The sequence below is a fragment of the Miniopterus schreibersii genome (genome assembly GCF_964146895.1).
Source record: "Miniopterus schreibersii genome assembly, chromosome: 7".
NCBI classification, from domain to species: Eukaryota; Metazoa; Chordata; class Mammalia; order Chiroptera; family Miniopteridae; genus Miniopterus; species Miniopterus schreibersii.
The window spans coordinates 37,344,059-37,364,575 of NC_138108.1; the positions used below are offsets into that span (position 1 = coordinate 37,344,059).

At 38.0% G+C, this 20,517-nt stretch overlaps 2 protein-coding genes and 1 pseudogene across 3 annotated transcripts in view; 2 read left to right on the forward strand and 1 right to left on the reverse strand.

Annotated features, from left to right (window-relative positions):
- LOC308559674 (titin-like) overlaps positions 1-20,517 on the forward strand; it is a 269,782-nt gene that overhangs the window by 48,091 nt on the left and 201,174 nt on the right. Inside the window, 2 exon segments of the mRNA XM_081142718.1 lie at positions 5,013-5,069; positions 17,871-20,471. Coding sequence (XP_080998844.1) covers positions 5,013-5,069; positions 17,871-20,471 — 2,658 coding nt within the window.
- On the forward strand, positions 35-4,686 carry LOC308559675 (uncharacterized protein). The gene is made up of 2 exons (XM_081142719.1): positions 35-2,311; positions 4,156-4,686. Exons 1-2 carry the CDS (start codon positions 1,597-1,599, stop codon positions 4,350-4,352), a joined length of 912 nt encoding a protein of 303 aa, XP_080998845.1. The 5' UTR covers positions 35-1,596; the 3' UTR covers positions 4,353-4,686.
- LOC308559741 (cysteine and glycine-rich protein 2 pseudogene) lies at positions 16,529-17,682 on the reverse strand (annotated as a pseudogene). Its single transcript has 2 exons — positions 17,673-17,682; positions 16,529-17,157 (listed from the first exon to the last, which is right to left on the reverse strand). The product of its transcript is annotated as a cysteine and glycine-rich protein 2 pseudogene (transcript).

Below are 20,517 nucleotides of genomic sequence, written 5' to 3' on the forward strand. Positions count from 1 at the left end.
CTGATTTCACAGAAGCAGCAGTGGGTGATTTCAGGTCTGTATACCTGTCAGCTCTACTCACCATCATTCAGAGAATGCCTAAGGGTTGAGAGGCCCAGTCGCAGGATGGTTCAACATTTCTGACACTTGAGTCTCTTAAATTACAGTCAGAAGCACTTCTTTGGTGATGGGACAAGGGGGCACTTTGATTCAACACAAGATAACAATATTTTTTTACAGAGTATTTTTTCTGAGTTAATTTATTCTACATAGTATTGAATATGTACAAATACATAAGGATTTAGGGCAACTTTTGATTTTTGTCTTCAACTGTAAACACTTATTATAATAACCAGATGTTTATTTAATAACCAATTAACGTGGCTTGCAAAATAGAAAAGCTGGTTTTACAATCGGGGGGTGGAAAACAAAAACAGAAAACAAAAATACCTATACCGAATTGCGTACTCCACTACTGCCTTCTTGAACAATACAGTGAAGTTCTTTAGACTGTTGATGTCTCAGCTTGTTTGTCTGGAAAATGCAAGTGAACTTGTGTGACTTTGAATCAATAGTGGCATACACTGACAAGGCATCAGGATTGGACTGGATTCCAGTCCACTGTTGAAATTTGCAACCGATCCATAGACAGCGCCAAATGAGTTCTGGTTTCAGTGCAGGCTACAGCGTTAAAGGTTGGCATGCTTCTTTTCAGGACTTAGCAAACTTGAAGAAGTTACGTCAAACTCCCAATGGCATGTATCTTCATTTTCATTTAAGAAGGAGTCCCTTGGCCAAAAGCCCATCTTCATCCAGCCTCTATCAAGCCTCAGGGTGCACAGCGGGGAGACAGTCAGATTTCATGCAAGGGTTTCTGGCATCCCCAAACCAGAAATCCAGTGGTTTCATAACCAGCAGCCAATGCTACCAACAAAAGATGTAGTTTTCCATTTTGAGGAGTCCACAGGCATGGCTTTAATGCTTATAGTTGATGCTTACTCAGAGCATGCTGGGCAGTACTCTTGCAAAGCAGCCAATAGTGCTGGGGAAGCCACTTGTGCCGCTACACTCACAGTGACTCCAAAAGGTAAAGCCCAACTTGCTTCAAGGACTTTGATTTGCTGCCTACCTCCTCCTACTCCCACTGCTACTAATGAGAGTCTCAGCTGTTTGTCTCATTGCATATTGTGGTCAGCCCCTAATTTACTAATAAAGTAACACCCAACAAGTCCCCCTCCACCCCCAACCAAGGTCTCAGTTATCAGCAAACCTATGTACTTTAAATTTCACTATGTGTTCTGTGCATTACACGGGTAATTATTTTGTTAGGCATCAGTGCTGCTTAACATTTTCACTTTCCTAAAAAGCATCTCTTCATTGCATCACTAAGGATCTATTTGCTGTATATTCTTTACAAAATATTTGGTGGAGGGAAGACAAATGTTATAAGAGAGAAAGAGAGGAAGGGGAGATTGATAGAATGACTCAGGATAACTGCAGTGACGAGAAAAGAAAGAAACCAGACACTGTACGGAATCCGCATGAGGCCTCATCATCCGTTCATCACTGGATCACTGGGAATGAATTTTCCTTTGTGTGATCCTGACATCATAGAGCATGCTGCACCTGGCATGCTGCTTCCAAGCAATGATGATGTCTTTCATCTCCATCTCCATGCCATTTTGTGTTACTAACCTAGCCAAGTGGCAAAGCTTAGATCTTAATATTCTTTTCTTTTTCTTGTCACTTGATTATACAGTGCAAGCCCTAGCTAGGCAAAGTTCTGGGAAAGATGTAAGAGAGTCCACCAAGTCCCAGGCAGTGGCAGATTCCTCTTTCACAAAGCAGGAGAGCAAACTATCCCAAAGCAAAATTAAGTCATTTCAAGGATCATCATGTGAATATGAAGTGCAGGTCTTTGAAAGCATATCGCAAAGTTCCACCCACATAGCTGCATCTGTTCAAGATGTAGGATTGCACCATCCTGCATCCCTCTCGCAAATTGCAGAAAGCCCTGAGTTGTCTAAGAAATACACTGAAGAGACGATGGGTCAGGCGCCAAAGATTCTTCTGCATCTTCAAGACCTCTCTGTAAAGTGTGGCGACACTGCTCAGTTCCTCTGTGTTTTAGAAGATGGGTCTTCTGTTGATGTAACCTGGACTCATGAAGGTGTAAAGATAGAGGAGTCGGAAAGAGTGAAGCAGTTGCAAAGTGGAAGTACTCAGTTTCTTACCATACACGATGTTCAGCTGGTAGACCAAGGATTGTACAGCTGCATGGTTCGCAACGAGCATGGAGAGAAGACGACATCAGCGGTGCTAAGCGTAGAAGGTGCCCATTTGATTTTTAGCTGTGACTTGCTTCATCTCACCCTCATCGCTTTCTGCAGCTTTTCTGCCAAGCAGATCGAGACAGTGAATATATCAGAGCATCTCTAAATTAAGAGCGCTCTATTCATCAATGGCTTACGAAAGTCAGCCAAGCCATTGGCCAAACGTGTTAAGAACATTTAACTTTCCAGTCTAGATTTAGGAAGTATAACTAGCAAGACCAGGTTCAGGAAGCTAAGGCTCCTTTCACGTGTGCTGCTTTTTCTAATATTTACCAAATGTGCCACCTAGGAAGTGTACCAAAGAAGGTTAAGAAGTTATAGTTCCAGTCTCTCTTGAGTATTTATTTGTGTGCCTGGCACTGTGCTAAACTTAAATTTAATTGTTTTAGTGTTAGGAAGCTCTAGAATTGTCATTTGCCCTTTGTTTTCTGATCTGGAGGCTCTAGCTGTTTACAAAGAGACTGTGAAAATTTAAAAATGGGCACTAAAATAATAGGGCTCTGTCTGGACCAAAATTAGTCATCTCTAGATATTTCTCAATAAATCATGCTGCTTTACAGCCTCAGATCCTCTGGGAATTGTAGAATTATCTCATGGCAAGATCATTATTTCTGTTATTATTGTGCTTGATTCTCCCCTGTGTCTGGAGAGGCATGAATAAATCTGTCTGAGCAAAGGATAGCTTCTTCCTCTTATTCATGGACTTTCCTTTTAGATACTAATGAAATAAGAAAAAATATTCTTCAGGTGCTAGAAGCCCGTACTGTCTATCTGCCAACAAAGGAACTTCCCTGAGTCCCGTGGAAGGAAGCTGGGAGAAGAGGTTCAGCAACTCCAGGGGTCTACTGAGAGCTGTGGCCTCAGGTTCTTCCCTGATCTGACCATGCTGTTTTTGAGTTGTTAGACATGAGCAGTGGGCAATAACTATAGTGCTATGTGGACAGCCATCTCTACCCTGAATTTTGAAATTGGTTCGTTAATTCACTTAATGCATCTACAATATTCACTCACCAAAAGGAGGCTTTTTTCTCCCTTAAGCTGACATTTTGTTTTATAGCTATTTCTGGTTATGTTCCCAAAGCCCACAAAAGGTGTATCTCAATAACTGAGATCTAGTTATGCAAATGAGATGGAAAATTCCACCATCCAGAGAGTTGACCGCACCTGCTGGCTAGCACAGCAATCACAGAGTTACTATTTATCTGGAGTTATCTACACATCTTGTAGGTGACAACTGTGACAGTTTCTGCAGCAATATAATTGGGAATCAGCTGTGCTGTGGAAGTGGGAGAAATGTAGGTCTTTTAACCTATTTCCTAAAGAACCTAGTGCCATAGTACAGTGCTTGAGAGTCAAACTCCCAGAGGGAATTTGCTTGGACATTTTTGCCCCAGGAATTCTAGTTCCAGTTAAATATTATTAAAGTGTTCTTGGAGCATGAACTTTTTTTTCTTGGAAAGACCAGACTGCCTTACTTGTACCCAAGAAAGTTAAAACATACTCCATTTTCAAGTGTTTGAAGAGTGAAGGGTCAGGCACAGTTGTCCAGTTATCTAACATAAGACTAGTTTTTATATGCTGCTCTTTTATTCTGGCCTAATAACTTTACATTGGCTACACAGTTACCCACAAAGATCAAGTAAGAATGTAAAACCCGGTAAGTCAGTTTGAGATGAATTCTTATGTGCATAGTAAGCTTAGCTATTTTATATCTTAGTTTTGGGACTAACGTGCTGCTTTCCCTCTCATCCTAATGGCATTCCATCTTCTCTAAATTCAGCGTGTGTTTTACTCTTACAAACACAGCTAATTGATTCCTTTTCCTAACTTTATTCCTACCTAGCAAAAGAATCTCAGGCCAGAGCAGTTACAAAAATTACCCTTGGTTCAGACACTAAAAGTATTAAAACACTCAAAGAGTCACAAATTAAAACAACCCATGAAGTAAAGAGAGAATCATCAAAGAAAACATCAAGTTTGTCATTCGCTTCATGCCAAAGACCACAAGGAACTGAGAAGCCAGGGAGTCAAGCCTACTGACAATGCCACATGAACTGAGGGATGAGAGGGGTGCCCGGGCACCTGCCTTTCTGAAGAAGCTGCCCCAGAGACGAATGTGTCTAAAGACTGTACCTTTTCCTTATGTAATAAAAGCAATTTTGAGTGGATGACTCTTTGTTTTGCTTCCTAGTATGTAACTGGACTTCGGGTAGTTTAATGTTTTAAAGGTGGTTCAAATCAAAGGAGTATTTACTAGCTGAAAATGCTTAATTCTGCAGGGAAAATTGAGAAAAGCCAACAAAAGGTGCATGTTAGAAAATGCATGTTCCTTCTAAATATGACTTCATCTCCTAGCAAGTGTTTAGTCAATAAGACATTTAAAAAAAAAAAAAAAGAATTTTCCTTTAGCTTGTGGATTGCTTTTCTGAGTGCATGTAAAGGCATGGAGGATTATAGAACTAAATGTGGAGTTTTCATAGAGAACTGAAAATAAAAACATTTTAAAATCTTTCTGCAAACATTGTCATGTACTTTATCAGCTCATTGATTTGTTTGGCATGAATTTTTTTGATGCATTTGGGGAATGTAGTTTTCTATTACAATAAAAAGAAAATTGTAACTGTATGAATCATACATTGAGGCAGAAAGTATACGGAATTAATCATTAAAATTTCTTTTTATGTTTTTTTTTCATTTTAGCCTATGAATCAATTTTACACGAGAGGATTGAACAGCAGATTGAGGTGGAGATGAAAGGTATTATTACATTGAATGTGAGATTTAAGTATAAATTCTGAAGGATTAATAGAATACTTGAACTGCCTTATTTCTTTTAGCATTATTGAAAAAAATGACATAGATGTACAAATATATCTCTTAGAGTATATATTACTATGTCGCATGCCTGGTTTAGTATGCTGATGGTTACATGCATTTCATAGTAATTTGTTTTATAGTGATTTAAAATCTTGAATTTAAGACTTATCAGCCATATGCCATTTCATGTTTGCAGCCATTTTAAAAAGAGTGTATAAGAAAAAGTTGGAATCTTAATGCATGAAATCATGAAATAGAAGTTTGTTTTCAAAAATCACAGTGAATTAAATTGAACAGTAAACAATAACCTAGCTGTCATCCTCAGAATGCAATGTCATGAATGAATTATGATTGAGATGCTCCTTGATTTAGGGTGTGTGAAAATGTTACATTCCCATTCTCATTCACATTTCATGCTCATACATCATCTTAACATTGATATGTCTCTTACACTGGCTTGCAGATAGCTGCCTCATGTGATCCTTATTGCCTGCTTTTCGTTGTATAACGTTGTGACTCTACGGCTGTATTAGTTCGAATAAACGCCTTCTCATTTTATTTTAGCTACTTATGGTTATAGTTCTTGTATATATTTTTAAAATAGTTAATTCTCCAAACTATAATAATTTAATCTACAATCAAAAGGATCAGAAAGGGCGTTTATTCCACTCTCTGCAAGTCAGGTAAGATTTTCCTCTTAGCCATCAAAGGAACAAAGTTTTCCTGCTCTCAAAACAAATACGCACAGGAACATGTTATTTTTAAATGCATTTTTGCTTGTTCAAGAAGAAATTTCAACAGTTTGAAGAAAAGACCAGACAAGGAACGATTCTCGTGTCAGAATCTTTTAAACAGAGCGTGGTGTTGCGTTTATTCGAACAAATATGGTGAGTGACTTTTTCTATGGATTTGTGAGAATCTGTAGCATGCACTTTATTTCATTTCCTATTTTGCAATTTCATTTATTTTCAACTTTTTCAAATACTGTGGAAAATAGTAAAATGCTTTATAATTTCATTTTTTTTTCAGAAGTATTCTCCGGGGAAGAATCTGAACATTCAGAAAGAGATACACGTGATGCCTTTTCAGATTCTGAAGACATAGACCACAGCTCCATGGCTGCTAAGAGATATGCAAATAGAATATTATCTACAAGCTCCTGGCCTGAATATTTCAGGCCTTCTTTTACCCAAAAACTCATGTTTAAGTACGTTGTAGAGGGCGAACCTGTTGTTTTTACGTGTAGATTAATTGGCTGTCCAACTCCAGAAATGACTTGGTTTCATAACAATCGGCCAATCCCTACAGGTCTCCGACGGGTTATAAAAACTGAGAGTGATTTACATGATCACTCTTCCAGCTTAGAGATTAAAAGGGTCCAAGACAGAGATTCTGGAAGTTACAGATTGTTAGCGGTTAATAGTGAAGGGTATGCTGAATCAACTGCATCACTGCTTGTTATCCAGAAAGGGCAAGATGAGAAGTATTTAGAATTTCTGAAAAGGGCAGAACAGGCACATGGAAATGTGGGGAGTTTAGCTGAAAGGAGAGAGGACAGGATGAAAGTTGACCTGAGGTTTACTGGCTCTCCCTTTAACAAAAAACAAGATGAGGAACAGAAGGGGATGATGCGAACTATACACTTTGAGACAGTAGGTCCTGGCAAGAAAACAGATTTTGTGTATGATGAAGAATATTTAGAAAGTAAATCTGATGTCCGAGAATGGCTTCATGTAGGTGAAAATTTCCTGGACGAGGAGACCAAAGTGAAGTTGCGACGTTTACGGGAGGCTAGAAAGATGTTACTGGAGAAAAAGAAGTTCTCTCTTTTAGACATGTCACCTGAACTAAGCTCAAGAACTTTGAGAAGTGAAGCTAGTGATAGAGATACTCTGTTCTCTAGAGAGGAAATGAGAAACAGATCTGTATTTGATCTAGCTGAAAATAGGGATAAGGTAGAATATTCCGCTGAATATTCTAATCAAATGGATCAAAATATAGAATCTGGAGAATCTCCCACAAGTTTTCCAACTACTGTTGATGAAGAAATTCTCCAGACTGAAATAAGAATGAGCCAAGAGGCATTTCTAAGAGATAGTCTCCCAAAAGACCACTTATATGGCAGAAGTCTAATAAGTGAGAATGCCCAAGCCAAAGGACAGGTGGAAGAAATTATGACCAAAACTGAAATTGGAGAATCATTTAAATGTATCACTGATACATTTAAGAACAAGGAAATATATGAGACTTCTGAAGAGTTGTCTCAAGTTTTTATACCACATACGAGTGAATCTTTTGGTACACTTACAAATATTAAAGAAAAGGAAGAAATAGATAGTAAAAGAATAAGAAAGGATGATTTGAGAGCATTACAACACTCCACTTTAGCAAGAGTTGATGAATTCAAAACTGAACAGGAAGAAAAAACCACAAGATTTTCTGAAAATCCTTTTCAAAAACATCTGCAACGTTGCCCACCTTCATTTCTTCAAGAAATTGAATCTCAAGAGGTTTATGAAGGTGATAGTTGTAAATTTGTGTGTCATTTTCAAGGATATCCTCAACCCATAGTGACGTGGTATAACAATGATACACCAATTCCACGTAATCAAGGCTTTGTCACTCATACCTTAGAAAACTATTCAACATTAACTTTTTCTTCTGTTCTTCCTCAAAATGAAGGTTCTATTACCTGCGTGCTGTTTAACCAGTATGGAACAGTAAAGACATCTGGTATACTAAAAGTGAAAGCAAAACAAAAGCATGGTGTCAAAGCACATAAAATACCAATACTGCACGACTACACCACCGAGGAAGAAGAGTTGGCATTGGTGTTTGACCAAGCAGAAGACATTCATCCGTCTTTGAGACAAGAGGGCCAAACAAATCTCCATATGTTACAAGCTTCCCCACCAGTTCCTCATTCTGCAGACATCGAATTGCTTTCCTTTCCTGTAGAAATTCAGATAACAGCGGCAACTCCTACCCCAGAACAGGATAAAGAGCCAAGAGAATTGTTTCAATTTGAAGAGTTGGAACCTAAAGCAACACCTCGAGATAAGGCTACTCAGTCACCAAAACACAAATTTATATTTTCATCTGATATTACAAATGAGCCACCAAAAATGTTACAAGAAATGCCAAGGCATGCCAGCTGTAGAGAAGGGGATTTCATAGTACTTGAATGTTTACTATCTGGTGAACCTAAGCCAGTGGTAACATGGTTTCAAAATGGAGTCCTTTTAAAGCAGGACCAAAAGTTCCAGTTTGAAGAGTTTGAGTGTAGCTACAGGTTATATATTCATGATGTTGATTTTCAAGATTCTGGAAAATATAAATGTGTTGCTGAAAACAGTTCAGGAATAGTTGAGAGTGTTTCAGATCTAATAGTGGAACCCATCACTCACTGGGAATATAGTCAATTAGAAAGTATTGGTGGAGTTTATGAAAAATATTCCAAAGGTCAACAAATTCAGGAAGAACCTGTAAGGGCACATTTGTTTGATTATCCAGATGCTCCTTTTACTTCCCAATCTTATGAAAAAGCATATTCTGTAAAGGAGTATTTTCAAAACCTTGAGACAACTGAGCAGATAGACCAGAAAGTTTATGTTCATTGCACATCTTCTAGAGAAAAGCTCCCCAGATTTGTGCAGGTTGCTTCTAGGTCCATAAAAACCAATAGGCCTATCAGGGCTGAGCTCGTACAATGGCAGGATGAATGGAAAGAGGAACGTGTAAGTGAAAAATCAAAGCTGCACCAAGCAGAGGGTGCTGTTTATCCATTTTTTGATGATTTCAGTGAAGTCAAAACTAGGAAAGAGGTAAGGCATGATTTTGGAAAACGTGGTGAACCAGAAAGGGTACCCATGCAAGAATATGCCCAAAGTGAACATTTCTCACATATCCACTCAAAGAAAACTTCTGATAGTTACGATGCAAAAGACTCATCTACCATTGTATATGAAGAACCCCTTGGTGAAGAGAGATACTACCCACGAAGAAAGGTGAAGCATAGAATCATTGCATTTGAAAAATTACAGCATGTAGAAAAAGGAGTTCTGGAGAAAAGACCTACCAAGAAATCATTTGTTAACCCTCCACCAAAGAAGCCTGATGACATGGACTTTGCATTAAATCAAAGTGAATTAAAATCAAGTGACCTAAAGGCAAATATGCACCAGGCAGAGAAAATGTCTCCCAACACTGAACCAGATTCATCTAACATCATAATGAACTTAAAGCTGCTTTCTTCTCAAACTCATGAGGAATTTCAAGTACAAGAGAGGGAGCAACAGAAAGAAATAGGTCTTATAGAGCAGCCTGCAGTTTCCGAAAGGGCTGAACATGAAACATCTATTACATTTGACCTAAAGCAGTTTCATTCTCAAATAGAAAATCCAGATTTAAAATTCCAAGACTTAGATAGTGGTCAACCAGAAGAAGCTTATTTTAAAATCCAACATCCTGCTTCTGAAACAACTGATGCTGAGAACATTGTATTCGATTTAAAACAAATGTATTCTCATATAGGAGATCCAGCTAAGGAGCTCCAAGAAACTAGGCCTCAGTGGGAAACACCTTATAAAGAAGAAATTCCTAGCCCTGAAATATTACAACTTGATATGCAGAATATGTCTAGAAAAGTGCAAAATAACATATTTACCAATCAAGAAATTTCTTCCAGTCAGGATAGAATGGAGAAAAGTTGTATTGATGAAAAGACCTTTTATTTGGGAAAAGAACTCCAACAGGCAGAGGAACAAAATTTAGAAATTTTAAACATGGATGGTTCTCTTAAATTTTTTTCTGAAGAAATCCATGGCCAATCAGGTGCCCTACTTCAGACCTCATCTGAAAATGTAGGAGAAACTGATATTTCTGAGAAAATACGTTCTTTAGAAAATGGAGATCAAAGTTTCATTTCACTTTTGAAGAAAGCAGCAAGTGAGGAAGAGCTTTCAGGGATTTGTGAAATGAAGGAAGAACACACTTTGGAACAAGAGTTGACCTCATTTCAAAAGCAGGATGGAGGGACACAGGACTATGCCACCGGAATGTTGGGAGACCTCAAGGGTGGTGATCAGGAAGCAGACACACTCCACAGAAAGCTTTCCCTGAGCCAGTGCTTCCCATTCTTGATGACTGAGGAAAAACAGAAACCAAATGAACAGACAAGTGAGAAAAATGATGTCTCTGAAGAAGAAAAATTTTATGAAGTTCAAGTTCAAAATGAAACTTCTTTCTCCACCACTGAAGAAGAAAAGATAGAAACTTGTTTTTCTGAAAATCTTCCTAAATTGGACAAGACACATGCAATGGAAGTAAAGGACTCTGAGTCCTCCCTAACACAATATTTACTTGCTGCTGGAAAACATGAAGTTCCTGAAACTAAAGACACCAAAGACAAGGCAAAACTTGCCCAGAGTGAATCAACCACGTCCATGGAGGTTGAAGAAGTAACTTTCAACACTGTGTATGAATATTATAACCAACAACAGGAATCACTAGGCCGCCCATATTCTCCTGAGTCTGATATTTCAATTGATGTGGGAAGCATAAGCAGTGAAGAAATCTCTGAGTTAGATCAGTTTTATACCCCACCATCCTCTGTTGAACATTTTGAAACTCCGAAGTCTCCTGATTTTTATTTTACTGCATTTGATACAACTAAACAATCCTCAACAAACTTAGGAGGTGAGACTGTACAAAGAACCACACCTTTAGAGGAAGTTGCTGAAAGATACTCAACACCCTTGGAAGGCGACATAGCAGAAAGATATTCCACGCCCGAAGAGGAGACTGTAGAGAGATATTCCACACCCCCAGGGGAGTCTCTAGAGAGATATTCCACACCCCCAGGGGAGACTCTAGAGAGATATTCCACACCCCCAGGGGAATCTCTAGAGAGATATTCCACACCCCCAGGGGAGACTCTAGAGAGATATTCTACACCTTCAGGGGAGTCTCTAGAGAGATATTCCACACCCCCAGGGGAGACTTTAGAAAGATATTCTACACCTTTAGGAGAAACAGTTGAAAGATATTATATTCCTACTGGAGGACCAAACCCTACGGAAAACTTTAAAAAGTACCCAGCAAAAATGGAAAGGGAGGACAGTACGCCAAATGAGCATTTCCACACGCCTACGGGAGAGAAGAGTTCAGCCTATGAAGTATGGCGCTCTGATTCATTTGGCACACCCAATGAAGCCATTGAACCCAAAGACAATGAAATGCCTCCATCTTTTATTGAACCTCTGACCAAAAGGAAGATATATGAAAATACAACATTAGGCTTCATTGTTGAAGTTGAGGGCATTCCAGTTCCTGGTGTGAAATGGTATAGAAATAAATCTTTGCTAGATCCAGATGAAAGAGTCAAGATAGAAAGAGTGGGTAACGTGTGTTCTTTGGTAATTTCTAACATTCAGAAAGGAGAGGGGGGAGAGTACATGTGTCATGCTGTAAACATCATAGGGGAAGCAAAAAGCTTTGCGAATGTAGACATAGTACCCCAACAGGGAAGAGCAGTGGCACTCCCACCTCCAGTCACACATCAGCATGTCATGGAGTTCGATTTGGAAAACAATTCATCATCAAGAACACCTTCTCCTCAAGAGATTGTCTTGGAAGTTGAGTTAAGTGAAAAAGATGTTAAAGAATTTGAGAAGCAAGTGAAAATAGTTACAGTTCCTGAATTTACTCCTGATCATAAAAGCATGATCGTGAACCTAGATGTTCTTCCACTGAATTTAGCAGATCCAACTATGGCTTCAAGAGGGGAAGAAGACAAAGATTTAAAAATTGACTTAGAAGTATTTGAAATGCCTCCTCGTTTTATAACGCCTATTTGTGATTTTAAAGTTCCAGAAAGTTCAGACGCTATGTTCAAATGTTCAGTCATAGGCGTCCCTCGTCCCGAAGTTAAATGGTATAAAGAATATATGTGTATTGAGTCAGATAATGTTAAATATGTGATTAGTGAGGAGAAGGGAAGTCACACCCTTAAAATTCGAAATGTCTGTCTTTCTGATAGTGCAACGTACAGATGCAGAGCTGTGAACTGTGTAGGAGAGGCTATCTGTAGGGGATTTCTCACCACTGGAGATTCCGAAATATTTCCTGTGATAACAAAGAAAAGCAAAGTGACTTTAAGCAGTTTGAAGGAAGAGTTAGTCTTAAAGAGCAAATATGCAGACAGCTTTTTTGAATTTCAGGTGGTGGAAGGGCCTCCCAGGTTTATCAAAGGAATTTCTGACTGTTATGCCCTGTTAGGCACAGCAGCTTATTTCCAGTGTTTAGTTCGTGGCTCTCCAAGACCCACAGCTTACTGGTACAAAGATGGGAAATTGTTGCAAGGAAGAAGGTTCAGTGCTGAGGAAAGAGGCATAGGGTTCCACAACTTATTCATAACAGGCTTAGTAAAAGATGATGAGGGTGAGTACAGGTGTGTAGCTACCAACAGCAGAGGAATGGCCGAGACCTGTGCAGCACTCACCCTAATGTAAAGTTTCTTGCGCAATGTTTTAGTGCCTCAGCAATTATTACAATTGATTTGAGTGCTTTCATATTTTCCAAATTATGTAGGTCTAATAAATTTCCAAATATGTCAACTCTATTTGAATGCATGACATTGAAGACCCCTGGGAAAAATTTTCTCCATGTGGACGTCTCTCATTTGTAATACATGTACATATTCTGTTATCTAAATATCTAAACTGTGGAATCATCACTTGTGTCCATTATACTGTGAAAAATCAAGCACAATTAAATATCTCTATGGCCACCTAATTGTTTGTATTTTTACTTTACCTTCATTTCTCCTCCTCAAAGCGTTTCAGCAGAATGTATTCTCTTTTAGCAGACAAACCATTTAGGTAAAGTAAAATATAACATGGAAGACCATGTCAGATGACCACACAGATTAGTAAGGGAAAATCTCTCTGCTCTGAGTATAAGTACTTTTTGAAATTATAACCCTCTTGCAGCCAAATCCATGCTTATGTATTCAGACTTATAATAGATAAAACAAAAAACAGAGACCAGCTTTGCTCATTTGGTAACTAACTATATACAGTGGAACCTCGGTTCTTGAACTTAATTAGTCTGGAAGGCTGTTTGAGAAGTGATTTGTTCAAAACCCAAATCATTTTTTTCCCATTAGAAACAATGTAAATTGAATTAATCCATTCTAGACCCCCAAACAATTCCGTTTTAACCTTTCTTATATACATTTCATCTTAATGTGCTGTTTAATCTATAAACAAACACTTCTTTTCTTAAAGTTATTGAACCACCCCCTACTAGCCTTAAAGGAATCGCTTTCAGCACCCCTTCCAGGGGTGTCTTTCAGGAGGTCAATATGCAGCACCTTTGCTTTTTCCTGTATCATTGCCTCTGAAACGCTGTCACTGGCTAACTGCTTTTCGTTTATCTAAACCAACAGTTTTTCTACCTCTTCAATTGCCTGTGATTGTTGTTTTGTGAGCACTTTCACACGGTTGGTAATATTAGCACTCTTGATGGCCTCTTTATGTTTTAAAATTGTGCTAATCTTCGATTTCTGCCAGCAACAAAAGCATTCTCTCCTTGTTGCCTGAGAGACGGTTTTTGTCACGCTGAGGTATCAGCCCGAAAGGGTTGTCGTGTCGAAAACTGAAGTTTTGTTCCACATCTGAGACATTATTCCGTGAACAACTTGGTTGAGAACCAAATTGTTCGACATGGGAGATGTTTGAGAACGGAAGTTTGACTATAATCTGACATTGCATTCTTGGTATGATTTTGGCTCTTTTAAAAATGTATTAATTATTAATAGCCCTCTTCTTAAGTGTTTTAACTCTTGCTGGTTTTTGAAGGGACCAATGGTGCTACTTATGTAGAGTTCATCTGGATGTTTGCAGAATATACAAATACAGATCTTTCCACTTTTGGAAATACTTCATTTTCTCAATTTTTGAGATGGTGGCAAGTGTAAAATGCAACATTAATTTAATATTTGCCCAGGGGAAAAAGAAATGACCATATTACATTTTTACATATGGATCTTAAACTGCAGTACAATTTCAGAATCTTTAAAATTAGGAAAAAGAAGGTAGAACACTTTTAGAATTGAGACAATATGATAATTTGTATTTGTATATAATAATAAGCTTTCCTGTCATTTTCACTTAATTTTGTTTTAAAAACTAAAAATTAATAAGCATTAAAATTCAAGATTTATGTTTCTAAAGTAACATTTTTTTGTTTTTCAAAATTAAAATTATAATAAATTCACAAAATCCTTAGCATTGTACCTATGTACCAATGTGAACCTAAATCTCCCATAAGTTGTAATAAATATAGAGAAATTCAGTTTTTTTTAATCTGAAAGTGAGGGATTGGACCAGAAGTCCTAAGAGATGATCATTCAACTCTATGTGTCGTCCCAGTGGTGACTTTTCTTAGATAATTTAGAATAAATTTTAGTTGTGCAGCAGATGATGAAAGAAACAATAGACTATGGTAATTAATCTTAAATTACTCAGTGCTACCCAATGGCTATATTTTTCCTCTGCATTGAGCAATTTTTAAGTTCCATGATTGTATTAAACATATTAATTTTAATTCTTAAAAATTAAAAATTTAATTTAAATAGAATTTTCAAAAAAATTCATATAACCAATTATGTTTACTATGTTTCTTTCATTGTATTACCTTTTTATTCCCACAATGGGAATACCTTAAAAGCTCTTCCAAATTAAATAAGCAATTGGGAATATGTGCAGAATGCAGAAAGAGCAGTAAGAGTTATACCCTCACCTGCATACTCCCCCCCAGAACATTTGCTTTACTTGTTTCAAGTCATCATAACTCATCAATATAGACACACTCTTGTGGAGCAACCATTTCTCTTTCAACCAGTGAGTATACTATATGTGATAATCGTTATAAATATAATGAAATATATCACATCCTAACTCCCTGAAATAAAACTAATTCTATTATTCTTAAGGATTTATTCTACTTTTAGTCACGTAATTGATGTTTAAATAAATTAGAAATTCAGGTCATGACAAACATGACAAGCACATTTTGCCCAACTGTTATATTATAGAGCATAGATAACAACAATTCAAAACCTGTTTCTTAAAAAATAAATAAATAAATAAATAAATAAATAAATAAGAAATAAGAAATAAAGAAAAAGAAAAAAAGTTGTAATGCCTTATTGGATTTGCAGGAAGTGCTGAAAAATATACTTTTATTCACATAAGAAGGAGGGCTTTGTTTTGCTTGTTAGAATTCTTAGTCTCCAGCGCATTACACTTGAAGATATGCAGAATGACAATGACTGAATAAAGCAAAGTAAGCTTTGCTCACACTTGGCTTATTTATTAATTGTTGAAAAAAATTTAATTTTCTGACTCAATGGCACATAACTTAAAAGCCTGAAATATTAATTTCTCTGATGCTGGATAAAGAATTCATTTATTACATAGTCGAAGTTAGACATAATTATTAGCTGCTACCACTACATGTATTTTTAACCACACCTTTCATGTTTCAGCACATTTGAATTTCATTTACTATCTTTCTTATTGTTAATACATGATATTTAGAAGTAAGGGAGACTATTGCAAGCTATTAGTGAGTAGGGTATATGAACTATATTCACATTCATTTCCTTCACAGATATTTTGACAATTCAGATAAAGGGAAAGCTGACATGAGTAATAAATTATAGATTAAATGTAAAGTTAAGTGGTCACCATTGTGTAAAATTAATGATTTTATGGCTACTAATTGGAATAATAAATAACTGAGTATGTATTCTACATGCTATAGATAAGTTTTACCAGTACATTTACAGCTAGTAGACACTAGAGCCCTTTCCTTCTAATGCTTATACACTAGAACAGAAAGGAATTAAGTTATAAGACTATTCCATGCAATGCAAGGAGAGTGAACTAATAGAATAATAAAATTGCTTTTGAGTAAGGCAGTAAAACTACTCTTTATGGGACTGTTCTACATATATAACAGATTTAATGAAAAACCTAATTCCTTGTTATCAAATTACCTGATTTTCATTCTGCCATCGATGATACTGTTTAAAGAGTATTTGTTATTCAATGCTTTGTTTTTCTGTTTAATAAGTTGTATAGGTATTTCTTGCATAATAAAATACAATCAAGGTTTTTTTTCAAGCTGAAGTTTTATTTAAAATGTAAAAGAAATAGTTCTTGAAAATGCTTATGAGTAAAGCAAAAGGATATAATGCTCTCTACCTAGGAGTCAGCCAGCCTATCCAAGGATAAGCTAATACACAGTACCGAAGTGTTTAGTGTTAGATTGTCTGTGCATAGATTATGTAGAGATTCTCAGTGTGTGATCTTGCTTCTGGGTTTACACCTTTACTGAGTTTGAACAAGGGCTCCTGCTCCTTGACCATAGCCAAATCCATTGTGCCCAAAGTTCTTTGCATGGCATCCTTTAGAATAGATGTCCCTTTCTTTCTAACTCAGAGTTGTTGATTTCTTCTTATACTTGGCACATTGCAAACAGTTTTTGTGCCAGGGCTCTCCAGTCCCAATGATCTTTTCAGCAGCATTAACAAAATTCTCATCCGATATATTTCTCAGCATCTCTGTATTTCTGAGCAAATTTACAAGTGGATGGATTTGTTGCACACTGTGAGACTGAAAATTCACAGGCTTGATAGTCTGTCGCCCAGTCCGTGTTGAGCTTGCCAGCACCCTGGCCTTAACAAAGCCTTTGGGCCCATACTTCTTTCCATAGCAGGATTTGCAGTAGACCTCTTCATCATGAATTGTCACTGTTGTGCTATCTAAAGATATCCTGCAAACCTCGCATAGAAAGCAGCAACGGTGGAAGCTTCTCACTCTACTCTGCACCTCTTCCACATGCTTTGCAGTCCTCCCTCAGCCCCTACACTTGTTCCCACCTCCCCAAAGGGCCGTTTGAGTGGGAAGCAAGACCACACACACAGGGCAGAGGTAAGGAGACCAGTGGAGGGAGCACACTCGAGTCAAGTTTTTAATGTTGGAGTGTTTTTTTTCTCATTTCTGGTTCTCCCATTTTCTTGACTAACTTGAGTTAACATAAATCTTATTATCAAAGCTTTGTTGGAGTACTGTGGCAGTTTACACAGGCAAAAGATGGTTTGCATTTCTAATAACTGTAAACAGTAGTTTGCTCAAAAATTCAGATTAAACATTCCCTGTAGCCCCCTGTTTTTAATAATGGCTTCAGTTTATAGGAGTAACTAGAACATAGATAACTTATTTTGGAAGTAATTAGTCTTCAATTTTATAATGAGGATATTTTTAAACTCAAGAAAATTTTATATATAAATAATAATTCTGGATCTTTTAAGAAATAGATTTAAATAACCCTGGATTCTTTTATTATAAATATTTAGCCAGCAATTTTTCAAATTTTAGAATTGGGATTATGTTACAAAGAAATAGTCTTAAGAACATATTTAAAATTTATAAACTCTAACACAAATGAAGTAGATTGAAATTAGTGTACTACTTATAATCATGTAGTGTGATATAATAAACTAAGGCTAAATGTTTGGAAATGTGCTTTGTGATAAGTTAATCTCAGGATAATCTAATGATTCCAGGAATAAGGCAGAAGAAGACCATCAATTGGTACATAATTCCTTGACCTTTATTTTTTTGTTAAATAAAATTGATGGTAAAATAATAATCATTTTTCCCCATACAGAGTTTTCTAGTTGTCTTCTGTCTGCTGAGGAAGAAGGAATGCACACCTATAGCTCTGATCTTCTGTTATCTAAAACAAACGAAACACTTGAACTTTTGTCTGAACCTCCAGTTCATTCAACTAAATTCGATTCTGAAAAGAAAGGCAGCATCCCAGTTTTTATCAAAGAAGTGTCCAATGCTGAAATAGGTGTAGGGGATGTGGCTAAACTGTCTGTTACTGTCGTTGGCATCCCCAAGCCTAAAATTCAGTGGTTCTTTAATGGAGTAAGGTTAACACCTTCTGCTGACTACAAATTTGTTTTTGATGGTAATCATCATAGCTTGATCATCCTGTTCACAAAATTTGAAGATGAGGGAGAGTATACGTGTATTGCCAGTAATGAATTTGGACAGGCAATATGTAGTGCTTATCTAAAAATAAATTCCAAAGGAGAGGGGCACACTGAGACTGAGCCAGAGTCAGCAGTGGAGAAATCTCTGGAAAAGCTTGACGGTCCTTGTCCTCCTTACTTCCTTAAGGAGTTAAAGCCAACCCGCTGTGCTCAGGGGCTCCCTGCCATCTTTGAGTACAAGGTGCTTGGAGAGCCTGCACCCACTGTTTTGTGGTTCAAGAACAATACTCAGCTTTGTACCAATGTGTATTACACTATCATTCATAATCCTGATGGTTCCGGGACATTCATTGTCAATGACCCTCAGAGGGAAGATAGTGGCCTCTATGTCTGTAAAGCAGAGAACGTGTGGGGTGAGTCCACCTGTGCTGCAGAGCTGCAGGTGCTTCTGGAAGACACAGACATGACCGATGCACCCTGCAAAACAGAGTCCACCCCAGAAGCTCCTCAAGATTTTCCACAGAAGTCGTTGAAGGACCCTGCAGTTAAAGCATTTCACTCAGAGCCACAAATTGCAGCTGAGCAGGATACACCGATGCCTGAAAGCACCAGGCAACCGCTTCCCGTCAATGGCACTTTTCGTCTTCAGCCTACCAAAGAACCACCTCCCAGGTCACGTTTGCAGATTGTCCAGCCCCAGGAAACCCTCCCCAAAGAAGATACTCTAATGCTGCAAGAGCCCGCATCACAGGTGGTTCTATCAGACACTGAAAAGATACCCCCAAGTGCCATTTCCATAGAAGAAATTAGTTCATTAATGGCCGAGCCTCTGAAAACGTTATTAACTGAACCTGAAGGGAAGGATTCACAGTCTTTTACAGAAGAACCTCCAGAAAAGACAGTATCCACAGTGCACAAAGAGCAAGTAGGGAGTCTTCAAAAGCAAGAGGCACAAAGTGCTGTCATCCTGAGCCAGAGCTTAGCTGAGGGACACGTAGAAAGTTTCGAGGGTCCTGACATTGTGGTCTCTGAGGTCAACTGTGAGCCCCAGGTCCCTTCAGAACACACGTGCACAGAAGAAGGTGCAATTTTGATGGAAAGTGCAGATCAACTGGAAAGTACAGCTCATGATTTCGTGGCCAGGACTGAGGAGAGCAAGTCCTTAAGTTTTCCACTAGTGTGTGAGGAAAAGCAGGTACTGCTCAAGGAAGAGCATTGTGACAGCTTGACAATGACCCCTAACCAAATGATTGAGTATAAGAAAGAGCCGGTGGCAATAAAGGGCGTGCAGGAAGTGCAGGGACGTGACGTTCTCTCTAAGGAAAATTTGCTTTCTGGCATGCCAGAGGAGCAAAGATTAAACCTGAAAACTCAGATCCGCAGGGCTTTGCAAGCAGCGGTGGCCAGTGAGCAAATGAGTCTTTTCTCTGAGTGGTTGAGAAACATTGAAAAGGTGGAGGTCAAGGCCATAAACTTCATCCAAGAGCCCAAGCGCATTATGTGCACCTACCTCGTTACCACAGTGAAGTCTCTAACAGAAGAATTAACCATCGCTATTGAAGACATTGATCCTCAAATGGCTAACTTGAAAACAGAACTTAAGAATGCTCTGTGCTCTATTATATGTGAGGAAATAAATATCTTAATAGCTGAGGACCCTAGAATTCAGGAAGGAGCCAAAACAGGCTTGCAGGAAGAAATGGATTCTTTTTCAGACTCACAGAAGGTTGAAGCAACCACTGAACCAGAAATTGAATCTAAATATTTCATCTCAACAGAAGAAGTCAGTTATTCTAAAGTGGAAAGTCAGGTCAAAGTTGTGGATGCAACTCTCACTGACAGGGTTCCTACAGCTGCTATAGCTGAAGAAAAACAAGATGAGATGCCAAAACCATCCAAGGAAAAAGACAAGTCCTCTGCAAGTGGTTCGGAGGAGGTTGGGATAGTAGAGATACAGGAAGCTGAGGGTAGCTTAATCAAAGGGGCTGATCCTGTTATACAAACGCCCTTGATGGACACTACTGCTGAGGAAGGCGACGTTGTTAACCTCACAGCAACCATAACAAATGCAAAGGAGGTGAATTGGTATTTTGAGAGTAAACTGGTGTCTTCAGATGAAAAGTACAAGTGTTTCCAAGATCAAAATACATATACACTAGTAATCAACAAAGTAAACACAGAAGAACATCAAGGAGAGTATACCTGCGAGGCCTTGAATGACCACGGAAAAGCAGCAGCTTCAGCAAAACTCACTGTAGTCAAAAGAGGTTGGATTTTTAGGATTAAGTATATTCAGCTCTAACATTCACTGGG